Here is a 12,666-nt window from a genome sequence, read left to right as displayed (position 1 = left end):
AATGGACCGCCAATGTGAGGCACAAAATTTGCATAACAAAGGTAACCTTTGCTGCCTTTTGGCTTTTGCCACAAAGGTGGTCCTCCGGCTAAGTGCATATTTCACCCAATGGTATCACTTATATCACTATTGCTTTTTTCTATGTTAAATTCTATGTAGTACTTGCATCTTTACAAGCATTTTTCTGTTTTAAATTGTATGTCTAATCAGTACGTGAGTTGCTTGAAATATATAGTATAACGCTTGTACTAAGTGTCTTCTGCACTTGATCAGTCTATTATAGTGCAAATTTTGAGCCCAAAAAAGGGGACTTTTAGATTAATAAGACAGAGACATTGATGCAGTTGGGTCAAAGTATTTTGACATGTTCATAAGGATCTTCATAGGCATGATTAGAAGCTAGGGGACTTTTCTGTCATTCTTTTTTCCAATTACCTATGCCGTCAGTTGCATGCCTTTCTAAAGAGATGACTTATAAAATTAATCACTACACACCAAAGATGTATGTATACTTTGATGGAAATTTAGTAAAATTCTTGAATTTCACCTTTAGTTTTCACGCTCATGTGTTTGTTTAACCATTGACATTTCAGATTGAACTTAGGAATTTTGCGAAGACGTGAGCGCAGGAGTTGGTACGAAGGGTTTTTTTCTGTTATTAGGTAAATAAAATTTCTATCCGCTTACTTGCAAATTCTGTTTTTATAGATTGTTGAGAAATTTTGCATTTTGTTGATTTCCTTTATTTGCTGGCTGCTTGATTTAGTAGACTGTAAATTCTTGAACTTGAAATTAGGGACTTGTAAGCCACGACCTGAGTTTAAAAAGTAGGCTATTGGAAGCTCGTTGGAGGACATTTATTTATATTAAAAGTATGGATAAAAGATGGATGGATTTTCCAAGAACAAGTGAAAAGTACGAGACAGGACTTCAAATGTTTCTAAACTTCGCATTTTCTAGATCAAGTTGTGACGGAAAGATTTTGTGTCCTTGCAAAGATTGCGGCATGGGTGTTTGTGTGACAAAAATGGAAGCATATGATCATTTGAAAGTGGTAGGATTTATCAAGGGTTATAATAATTGGATAGCACATGGAGAACTTTCAAACTACAATGAAGCCACATCTAATTCTGAAAATACATCAATTGGGGTTTCAAATGGGACTAATGACATGCAAGACTTGGTCCATGATGTATTTGGGATACCACATGGAACAAATGAATTGAATAGAGAAGGGGACATTCCTGTTTCAGAGGCTGAAAAATTTTACAAATTGATTGATGATTCTCAACAGGATTTGTACAGTGGTTGCAAAAATTTCTCGAAATTGTCTTTCATTATTCGTTTGCTTCACCTAAAATGCCTGGGTAAGATGAGTAACAAGATTTTTAATATGCTTGTTGAGCTGTTGAGAGAAGCATTTCCGGAGGCCATGACTAATTTGCCGTCTTCTTACTATGAGGCTGAGAAATTGATGAATACATTGGGGCTGGGTTATGAAAAGATCGATGCATGTCCTAATGATTGTTCTCTTTATTGGGGTAGTGCTGAAAAAAGAACTTCATGCGAAACATGTAACGAGCTTAGGTGGGTTGCTTCAGAAAATGATCCAACTGGGGAAAAAAGGAAAATTCCTCAAAAAGTGTTGTGGCATTTTCCCTTAAAACCTAGATTACAAAGACTATTTATGTCTTCTAAAATTGCATCTCAAATGAGATGGCATGAGGAAAAACGTACAAAAGATGGTTGTATGAGACATCCAGCTGATTCTCCAGCTTGGCAAACTTTTGACCATCTACATCCAGAATTTGCTAAGGATTGTCGAAATGTTAGATTGGGGTTGGCATCTGACGGGTTTAATCCATTCAACAACATGAGTTCTACACACAGTACTTGGCCTGTAGTTTTAATACCATATAACTTACCTCCGTGGATGTGTATGAAGCAACCGTACTTCATGTTGTCCTTGTTAATACCCGGACCATCCTCTCCTGGGAATAATATTGATGTTTATCTACAGCCTCTAGTTAAAGAATTGACCGAATTGTGGGATTTTGGCATTCAAACTTATGATGCATCCCAAAAAGAAAATTTTCAATTGCATGCAGCTCTGTTGTGGACCATTAGTGATTTCCCTGGATATGCAATGTTATCTGGCTGGAGCACTAAAGGTGAATATGCTTGTCCTGTTTGTCACAAGTTCACTCATGCACGACGGTTGACTCATAGTTTCAAATATTGCTATATGGTCATCGGAGATTCTTAGATAGTAAGCATAAATTTAGAAAGCAAGCCCAATTCTTTGATGGCACCGAAGAACATGGAAAGCGACCACCATTGCAAACCGGGGATATGATTGTGAGTGAATTGGGAGACTTGCAAATTAAATTTGGAAAACTTGTGAAAGGTAATCCGAAGCTGCCTTTCAATTGGAAAAAGAGGAGTATTTTCTTTGACTTGCCATATTGGAAAGATAATGTCTTAAGACACAATCTTGACTTCATGCACATTGAGAAGAATGTTTGTGAAAATATTTGGGGGACATTGCTGGATATTGAGGATAAAGCAAAGGACCATTATAATTCCCGCCGTGATTTGAGAGAAATGGGAATAAGAAAAGAGCTGCATCCCATTGAGACAGAACCTGGAAAGGTGTACTTACCTCCATCTTCCTTTGCAATGGATAAAAAACAGAAAACTATGTTTTGCAATGTGCTAAAAAAGTGAAAGTTCCAGATGGTTATGCAGCTAATGTCTCAAGATGCGTTCGAGTAAAATCACCAAGAATTTCAGGGCTTAAAAGTCATGATAATCATATCCTAATGCAGCAATTGATGCCTATAGCTTTGAAAAAGACTTTGCCAAAATCAGTGCGCTATCCTTTGATTCGATTGAGTAGATACTTCAGGCAGCTTTGTTCTAAAGTTATTTGTCCTCAAGATGTGGTTCGTTTGGAAAGTGAAATTGCCGTCATACTCTGCGATCTTGAGAAATGCTTCCCACCAACCTTCTTCGATGTCATGGTGCATTTAGTTGTTCATTTGGCAACTGAAGTGAAATTAGGTGGGCCGGTGTATTATCGTTGGATGTATCCTATAGAGAGGTACTGCTTGTAATTCTCATTATGCCTTAAATGTTTATTCCTTTTTTGCTTTCTTTGATTTGTGGAACTAATTAGAGAGGTTGGAATGATGATACTTTAGGTACTTAGGAACATTAAAATCTTATGTTCGAAATAAAAGTAGGCCTGAAGGTTCGATTGCTCAAGGGTACTTGGCAGAAGAATGCATTAACTTTTGCTCATTGTATCTTGCGGACTATGTTGAGACAAAATTCAATCGTCCAAGCAGAAATGAAGAAGTACATAAGGAAATTGAAGATGGTTTAGATATATTCTCTGAATCAGGACATCCTTTGGGGAGGGGCAAGCCAACAGTCTTTGATGCTCATATCTTGAGTAAAGCACATCAGTATATTTTATTTAATTGTGATGCTGTCACACCTTACATAGAGTAAGTTCAACTACAACTTGATGCATTAAAATTTTATTGTAGAATTCAATGCATGATTACAATTTTGACTCATGTACTTCTAGGCAGCATCGTATATTGATAGAAGAATGACATCCTCAAATTCCACAGCATCTAAAAGAGCGCTTGCACAGCGAAAATTTTGCATGTTGGTTTGCTGAACATGTAAGTAAAATTCTGAATATTAAGTACAATTTGAATTGTAGGACTTCAAATATAGTTTCATCTTTTTTTTATTTATTTATTTACTCTTTTTTTTTTTACAGATTGACAAGTTAGAACTTCCTCAAAATGTTTCGGTGTTGAGAGAGTTGAGGTTCCTTGCTAAAGGTCCAGATGTTGTTGGAATCCAACATGACAGGTTTGTTGTTAATGGATTTCGGTTTCACACCAAAGAAGTTGAGAAGAAAAGAAAAACGCAGAATAGTGGTGTTACAGTCAATGCAACAACATCCAGTTTTGCAAGTATAAGGGATCAAAATCCAGTTTTGAGTGAACTAGTTTACTTCGGCGTCTTGAAAAATATGATTGAATTAATTTACGGAGGTCATCGGGTGGTGTTATTCGAATGTGATTGGATATCAAATGGTTCGAGAATGAAACAAGATGCTAATGGGTTTACTTTAGTCAATTTTGCAAACGTGAGGCCTCATGTTGAGCCATTTATACTCGCTTCACAAGCATCACAAGTTTTTTATGTGGAAGATCCAACTGATAAGGATTGGCAAGTGGTTATCTCTACCACTGCAAGAGCTGGATATAACATGGGCACAACTATGGATGTTGACACATATTTGCAAAGTGATGTTGGCAATCCTGTTGTTGAGAATGAAAATGAGGAAATTAGTTGGGTTCGTAAGAATGGACTTGGGATTGAAGTTGATTTGTCCCAATATAATTTGATTTAGAATCTTTTATAGCTTTGAAGCTTACTGGCCCTATTCTTCTCTGTTTTAATTGCTAGGCCTAGGCTTTATTTCCTTTTGTCGATGGTTTTAATCATTTTTTTTTGTATTTTACTAATATGACCGACATTCTTAGTTTTGAAGGCATTTACAAAGCTTTGAGTTTAGTGCTCTCGGTGTCATGTTAAGCCTTCTGACAGATGTGATAAAAGACTTGGTGCTATTAGTTAAAACTAGTGTATTAATTTGCCTCTTTAAGGCCTTTCTTTCATTGATACTCCTATGGTCTAGTTTTTGGATTTCTAGTCTTGGTTAGTAATCGTCAGTCTTATTCATAAAAATGGTATTGGAATGATTTTTCTTTTAATGGCATGACAACAATTGGCAATCGAGGCTATGATTTGGGGAGAAGAAGATGATTGGCAACGTACGGAATGTGCAAATCATTTCAGACCAAACATAAAACTATCCAACTTTCCAAGGAACCCATTACTCATTTTAAGAGCCCAATGGGCTGCATAAATACTGGTCATTATTTTATAAGCAATTCCATTAATTGTAAGCTGTAATATTACATTTGTGAATCATTATATTATGGCCAATTCTTTTTCCCAATAACCCGAGGTCTAATTTTTTATCAATAGAAATATTTTGAAACTTTAATCTATAAATTTCTTAAATAATTTTTTAATACCATGAAAAAATTATTTTTAAAACCAATAACAATACAAAAAGTTAATTCCGATAGAGCTTTCTAATCCAACTGATCTTTGATCGAATTTAATCGGTTTAGTCACAATTTTAGATTATCCTTCAAAGTGAAAAGGAGACACGATCGAACCGATCAAGCACGATCAAATCGATCAAACCGATCATACTATATGTTTATGTTCAATCAATGCGTTGTAAGTGTAAGCCTAAGGTTAATCATTGAAAAGTTCAATAGTAAGATCTTGTAAGTGATAGTAAGCTTCTAATTAACACAAAGTTCAATGGCAATTGCTTTGGAATTGAAAACATTGAATATATATATATTCAATGTTTATGTTCAATCAATTCTAATCCCAATGTTTATCAATGGAAAGTTCATGTATTCACAAGTTAATTTTCTTGTTTCATAAACTAATTCGATCCTTCCAATGGCTTGTTAGACTACAAGCCGTACATAATTGCTAGCAGCATAAAATAAATTGAGTAACCGAAAACATTTTGATTAAAAGAATGTTTTTGTTAGCTTCTCAAAATATTGTATATAGCTTTTATTTTTTTTTATATTTTTAGTTGTATATAGCTTTAACAAAATTTTTATTTGTTATATTATATTGTATATAGCTACAAAATTTTTAGTTATATTTTTAGTTGTTATATTATATTGTATATAGCTTTAACCAAATTTTTAGTTGTTATATAGCTTGAACAAAATTTTGCCCAAACACACAAAAATTGTCATTAGTAGCGCGACAAATTGAAAAATTCAAGAGGCTTGACTAATTTACTTTGGCGTCATTAGTACCGCCTTTATTTCAGACATCTTCTCCCTCTCTCGTTGTCCTCTGCCTTTGTCCTCTCTCTCTCTTTCAAGCTCGCACCACCAATTTGAGTCAAATGCCGTCCATGAACTCGCACCCATTTGGGTAACTTGGTTGAGCTCGCACCATGCAAATCCCAAATTCGGCTGTTGTGTTGGCTTGGTGGCAAGAAATCAGAAATTAGGGCTTCAAAGCTTGGGTGGTGGGTGGAGTTCAGATCTTGAAGCTTGGGGAAACCGAGAAGTTAGGGATTCAAGCCATAGTTTGAGGTAATTTCAGTATTTTGTGTCTAATTTTGCATTGCATGATAGACATGTTCTTGCATTGCATGGTAGATTTAGTTTTCAGGTTATTCGATTCCCATCTCTGACAAGCACCTTCTCCGTTTCTGAGAAGCACATTTCTAGGTAGAGTGTTTGCTTTGGGGGGTGGTGGTGGTGTGAAAAGCTTTGGGGGGTGGTGGCGGTGTGAAAAGCACGTTTCTGAGAAGCACATTTCTAGGTGAGCCTGGTCGAATGGAGACTGCTACTGTGAACTGAATGTACAATTTCAACCATCTGTTTTTGGTGATGGGTTCTCGTTTTTAGTCTTTTACCGTGATGCTCTTCGTCTCCTTCCTGTTCTACGACTGTATTGTTTGTACTGTTACAATTGTATTGGATAAAGTGTTTGTGCATTTACTGTTAAGTGTCAACCCTTAACTGTGGATGTGGCTCTGGCAAAAAGAGAAGTAATTTGGTTTGGAATCGTCAATGCTACGTAAAGCTTGAGCTCTTGTTTAGATGAGACACTATCTTAGAACAATAGAATTAGTGTTCTTGATAAATGCAGAACCATGTCAGAATCTGGAAATAAAAGTATTCAGTAGAGCTTCATAACCGACCCGATTGCCATCCCTAAACATACAAAACCAAGAGTTGTATTTGTTGGTAGAATACATTATCCTCTGCAAGTTTTGGTTATCACATGACCAAGTATATTTCGTTAATTCAAGACAATCATTTATTAGTTTGCTCCATTACTGAAGTTAAAATTACGTGGACTCTTCTACTTGCACCCTCATTGAGCAGAAGCATACCAACTTTTGATCATAGGCATCATTCTCAGAACAATATGGAAAAAGTTTCGTGTCTAGCAGTAGTAAATTCTGCATATCTTTCATGCTGAAAGGATGTAGATCAAAGCATTTCCCATGTATATTCTTGCAGTCACTTAAGCATGTAGCTTTCATTTCATTTCCAATTAGTTGCTGCATTGAATCGTATATTCTCCATTTGTTTCTCTGTTCTGTTGACAACTCCATAGTCTTCCCCTGGTTTATTCTTGAAGAATGCCATTTGTTACTTGTCATGCCAGTTTATTGTTCAAGTAGTACTTCTTTATAATAGCATTTGTAAGTTAAAGAAACTATAGGTAGAGTGTTTGCTTCAATAAATTTTAAACATTTACATTTGTCCCTTTCTTCACTCAAATATTATGCAGGTATGGCCCGTAGAGGTCGAAAATGTAAGCGCGCTGCAAATGGATTGAGAGATGAACCAATTGAGCAACCTCCCTCATGTCATGAAACAAGGCAGCAGCCTCCACTTGGAACAAGCCATGAAAATGTAATTGAACAAGTGCAAGGAGAAGCTGCTCGGGCACCTCAATCTGCAATTCAGAATTCTACATTGGGAATAATGCATGAATCAGGTGACCAAGTTACTCAACAAGCTGATGGAGGTTCGCAGTCGCATGAGCAGTGCCAGAACTCTCCAATTCAACAATCTCCACTTGGAACAAGGCATGAAACAACTGAAGAAAGTCCAAATCAGGATTCTCGAGGTCCACATTCCAGTGACACCACCTTCATGTCATGCAACTCGGACAATGCAGGTATTACTAACTGTTTTGAACCAATTCCAGAAGTGCATTTTGTTATGTTCATAACTTGCACCTTTTTCTTATTTTATACAGGAAAAGAAACTACAAATGATTCAAGTGAAGTACATCAGAAAACCTGAGGCCCTACATTTATGAAAGAAATTTGGGGTCGACCTAAGGAACTTCCACGGATTGAGATTAAACTCGATGACAATGGGATCCCAATAAGTGAGAAAACCTCTTTCTCTGAATTCTTGGGCAGTTTGGCTAGGAATGGTATGTATTGTCCAATAGATGTTGAAACATGGCTTAAGATGCCAAGGAAACTTAAAATGGACATGTTAGAAGTGATAAAGGTAATGGTAGCTTTTGTATTATGTATGCTTTGTACAAAAATTACTGTGAAGTTGTGTTGATTTTCTTGTTGCTAACTACGTTTCAGGAAAGATTTGCTTTGCCTATGGGACTGAAAGCTTGGACCTTAAGATCTATTGACAAAAAATGGAGAAGTTGGAAGGCAGATTTAAAGGCTAACTATTTTGATCCTGCCGTGCCAAATGCTGAAGCTCGGTTTCAAAAGGACATAAGGGTACGGGAAGAGCAATGGATCAAACTTTGGGCTTATTGGAAAAGTGAAGAAGCAAAGGTACAAATCAGCTACAACATTCTTCATAAAGTTGTGTTTGTTCAATGCTGTAATCTTGCTTTTGATTTTGAAATTTAGAAACTAAGTGAGAGGAACAAGAAAGCTAGAGGGGAGAAGAAGATGAACCACACAACCAGAAAAAAGTCATTTGCTCATCTTCGGAACCACTTGGTGATACCTCATCAACTTTTTAGTTGCTAATTTTTTTTGCTCGTACATGTTTCATTATGTTAGCTTGTTTTTTAATTATATGCTAAATGCTAAAACTATAATTAAAACGATTCAATTTCTTATAGGCTAAACAGTTGGGAAAACCTCCTACTAGAGTAGAAATGTTCAATAAGTTTTATACCCATGCCGATGGAACTCCATCAAGTACCATAGTTGCTGAGAATTTGGTAAGAATCCTAGAACACAAGCCTATCAATTCTACCATGGATGTTTTCAGACAGTCTTTTGCAATAACAAGTGTTTTCCTTTATTATGTAGGAAAAAATGACTGAGCTGAAAAATCAGCTTCCATCGGATTCGCAAGATCCAGTTGGTCGCGATGATATATTTGCCCAGGTGGTTGGGCAAGACAAACATGGTCATGTTCGCTTGTTTAGTGACGGTGTGAATCCAACAGACTTATGGGAAAACATTCCTAGTTGCAACACATGCTACCGTATAAGTGTTCAACAACAGTCAACATTGGTCTTTTTGGAGGAAAGACTTCAGCGACAAGGTGATGAAATAGACAGCTTGAAGAAAATGGTTTTAGTTCAACATGGAAGGGGCTCTCCAATTGACAGCCCGAGACATCCTTCATCATCATCTAACAATGTGTCAAGCCATGCTCCATCGCGAGCCACGCGACCTATTCGAGTAAGTATTTACAACTTCTAAACTTTTGCATTTGTAATCTGGAATTTGGCATGAGTTTGATTCTTGTACTTGTTGGATGTTTACTAGGTAGGGAATATGATTTCACTAAAAAGTTTGTTTGACCCAACAAAAATCGTGGCAAAGGGATATTTACGGAGTATGAATCCATTGGATGAGGTCGGGGGACAAGCTCTTGGGCCAAACTGGTGTGAAATACAGATACAAGTTGCAATGACTCCACGTGAGCAATTGATTAGACCATATGATTTACAACAAACAATTCAAGATGCACTCGGTGCACCAGTTGCTCGGTCTTGTCATTTGGTGAGATATGCACTTAAATACATTGCGGATTTTCTGGAATTTTAGTTCTAGTTATGATGATCTAATGATCCCCTTGGTCTTTGTGCACAGGTGGAACCAGCTGAAGAATGATGGGGACTTCGTGGTTATGCCTGAGGACTCTCAACAAAATGGAAAGTTTGGAAGCTACTTCTACTTCTTTCAACTTATTAGGGATGAGAGTTTTTATTTTGTGCTTCCGATAGAGCTTTCAAGTTATTGTAAATAAGAATCTTTCGGTACTGGTTTGATATTTTAGTACTTGCTTTTAGCACTTGTTTGCGATTTTAGTATTTGCTATGTTTGTACTTGTTATCGACTTTTAATTCAATGAATTATATTTGAGTATCGACTTCTTCTTTTACATTGCTATATGCATTCTGCTCTTTGGGATAATTTTACAAGTCCCTTGGGATTCTGGTTGATGGAATGTACAGCAGGGAGGACTAATTGCAGGTTGCTTCCATATAAAAAAAAAACCAGGGAAAATTCTCCTGGCAATTAAAAGTGTCAGCATAGCTTAGCTTCGAAAAACACTAATAACAAATGGGCATGTCGTCCAACACATTGTAAATTCACATGGCTACGTGTCCTTAAAGCCATATATTAAGACAACTCAAGATGCCTTCATAAATTTGATATCCTACTGATTCCCTACTGATGTCCTAACGCTATACAGACACTTTCGATTATCACAAAAAAAGGATTTTGTTGGCAGAGGTAAAGATATAGCAGCATGGTTTGCCTGACACATTTGAATGCTGCTAAAGATTTGAGGCTATCCCCACATTGGAAGGGACAACACTCGCCCTGGGTGTCAGGATAGATAAAGTGTCAGGTTAGATTCTCTATACTGACACTTTTAAATGCCGCTAAAGGCCATTTTTGGTATAGTGTAAGTAGATTGTAAAATTTGGGGCTAAAAGTTGATGTTTGGACAAAGTTTTGAAAAAATTTTAACAGAGTTTCCCGTTACAATTGGAGGAAACTCCCCGCCAGCAATACCCAAGAAGCAACATTTTAAGCACAAGAAAATTTTGCAATAGTATGTTCAATCATTTAAGCACAAAAGTAATATCTAAAGACAATTCTTCCCCCACACTTAACATACACATTATTCTCAATATGTAGGGAAAGAAAGTAAAGAAAATAAGAACAAGTTACACCCCAATTTTAATGGTTGAGATACAGATTAACCATGAGTTACGAGCCATCTACAATCAACAACCATGTATCTACTAGAGCTGCCACAAGTCCCCAAGTACAAAACGAGAAGTGCAAGTTAAATATGCTACGAAGAATAGATAAAAAGAAAACTACTAAAAATAAGCAAAATGGAAACAAAAATAAAGAATATGATGAATCCGGCTTGGTTTCAATCATCTTCATCTTTGTCACTAGTGGGAGGTGGAGGCATGACCAAATGGTCTTCAATGCGCCTTCAGTGAATGTCCATCGACCCCAACTAATAGTCAATGGTATCTAAGCAATTAAATAACCTCTGCCAATTGGATTGAGGTGGTGGAGGAGGTAGAGCAGTGGTAGAGGGTCCAGTTTTATCTTGGACCGTTGCTCTTGAATCGGCTAAGGAATAAGAGCCACATCAATGCCCATGCTACTAAGTGAAGAGACGGATAACTCTGTGCTAGGACGAACAGTCTCCTATGTGGCTCTAGCCAACTTGACCCCCTGCCTCTCGAACACCAAGGATAGTAGCCGAGAAAATGCTAACTTAAACGACATTATGCGTCTTCTAGCCATAAATCGTATGTAACTTATAATGATGTTCAGAAGGGGAATACGAACATACGAAGAGTTCCGGGTGTGAAATATGTAGTCTAGGAAATAAATATTGCTTTTTCAGACTTCACTGTGATCAGTCTTCTTTGGGATCACATTGTGCGCCATCATGTATATAATGAGGTGGCAGCAAGTGTCAAAGACGCCTGTCACCATCGTCTCTTTCCTTAAAGACCGGAACGGTTGGTACTCGAGACCAAACTGAGACATGGCATGTGATGGATCCCACTTTTTGTTGGGAGCAACAAACCCTTTCTTCAAATCAACCACCGGACCAATGTTGGTGCAACCCAATATTTGTACTAGCAGGTCACGACTTAAGTAAATCCTAGTTCCGAGCACCCACGAGTCCACCAACTTCCCATTGCGACTCATCTTGTTAGCAGTGTTGGCATATAACTCACGCACTAAGTCAGGGTAATAGTGAGTCAGCAAGTTAAGAATAGGTGCCTAACCAAGTTGGTTGAATGCCATAGAGATGCGGTACACCGACTCAATCTCCGAACTCACATGCTTCTCAAAGATAAACTCCAAGTTAGCACGTGTCTTGTGCCATTTTTGATTCTTTCGAGTTGAAAATTTAGCACTATCATAAACCTCTGACTGAGCTTGTCGTGATGTGCTCTAAACACATTAATGAATATGTCTCATTATCATTCAAAGCTAATTTCCAATTTTTTTCAATATAGCAACCTTAATTTGTTATCAACCATATGGATATCAATTACTACATTTGAATATGTAATCATACTTAAGTAATCTCAATTAGAATATTAGAGGTCATAAATATCTATAATTCTTATCAAAAATTTGAAATTAGAAGATGTCCGAAAATTCAGAAACTTGAAAAATACCAACTTCTAAAACTCAAAGAATTGATGTAGAAACTTACCTCAATCACATAGAATGACGTTTGGTGATGAAAAATATGCAAAAAACCCTATCAACAACACCCCAATTGACCTCAAATTGTAAAATTGAACAACTAAGAACCCTAGCCTCAATTTCTTAAAAATCAAATTTTTGGATGGTTTTCTTGATTTTCAATTGGTTAGAAAGACTCTAGGAGGGTTACAAAATGTTGGGTTGGTGATTGCTAGCAAGAAAATTGGGTAAAAATGAGTGTTTATGAATTGTATGCATGTGGATGTGTGAATACGCAAGAGAAAGAAGAAGAGAAGAAG

General features: G+C 36.8%; 2 protein-coding genes across 2 annotated transcripts; both read left to right on the top strand.

Annotated features, from left to right (window-relative positions):
* Positions 1–1,006: 1,006 nt before the first annotated feature.
* On the top strand, positions 1,007–2,727 carry LOC113774222. Its single transcript, XM_027318779.1, has 2 exons — positions 1,007–2,171; positions 2,267–2,727. The coding sequence occupies exons 1-2, from the start codon at positions 1,007–1,009 to the stop codon at positions 2,725–2,727; spliced, it is 1,626 nt and encodes a 541-aa protein (XP_027174580.1).
* A 5,252-nt stretch (positions 2,728–7,979) lies between these two features.
* LOC113774221 lies at positions 7,980–9,911 on the top strand. The gene is made up of 6 exons (XM_027318778.1): positions 7,980–8,183; positions 8,270–8,473; positions 8,770–8,871; positions 8,963–9,340; positions 9,428–9,651; positions 9,755–9,911. The coding sequence occupies exons 1-6, from the start codon at positions 7,980–7,982 to the stop codon at positions 9,909–9,911; spliced, it is 1,269 nt and encodes a 422-aa protein (XP_027174579.1).
* Positions 9,912–12,666: the final 2,755 nt, after the last annotated feature.

This window comes from Coffea eugenioides, chromosome 6 (assembly GCF_003713205.1).
Source record: "Coffea eugenioides isolate CCC68of chromosome 6, Ceug_1.0, whole genome shotgun sequence".
Lineage (NCBI taxonomy): Eukaryota > Viridiplantae > Streptophyta > Magnoliopsida > Gentianales > Rubiaceae > Coffea > Coffea eugenioides.
This window is presented reverse-complemented; position numbering and strand designations above follow the sequence as displayed.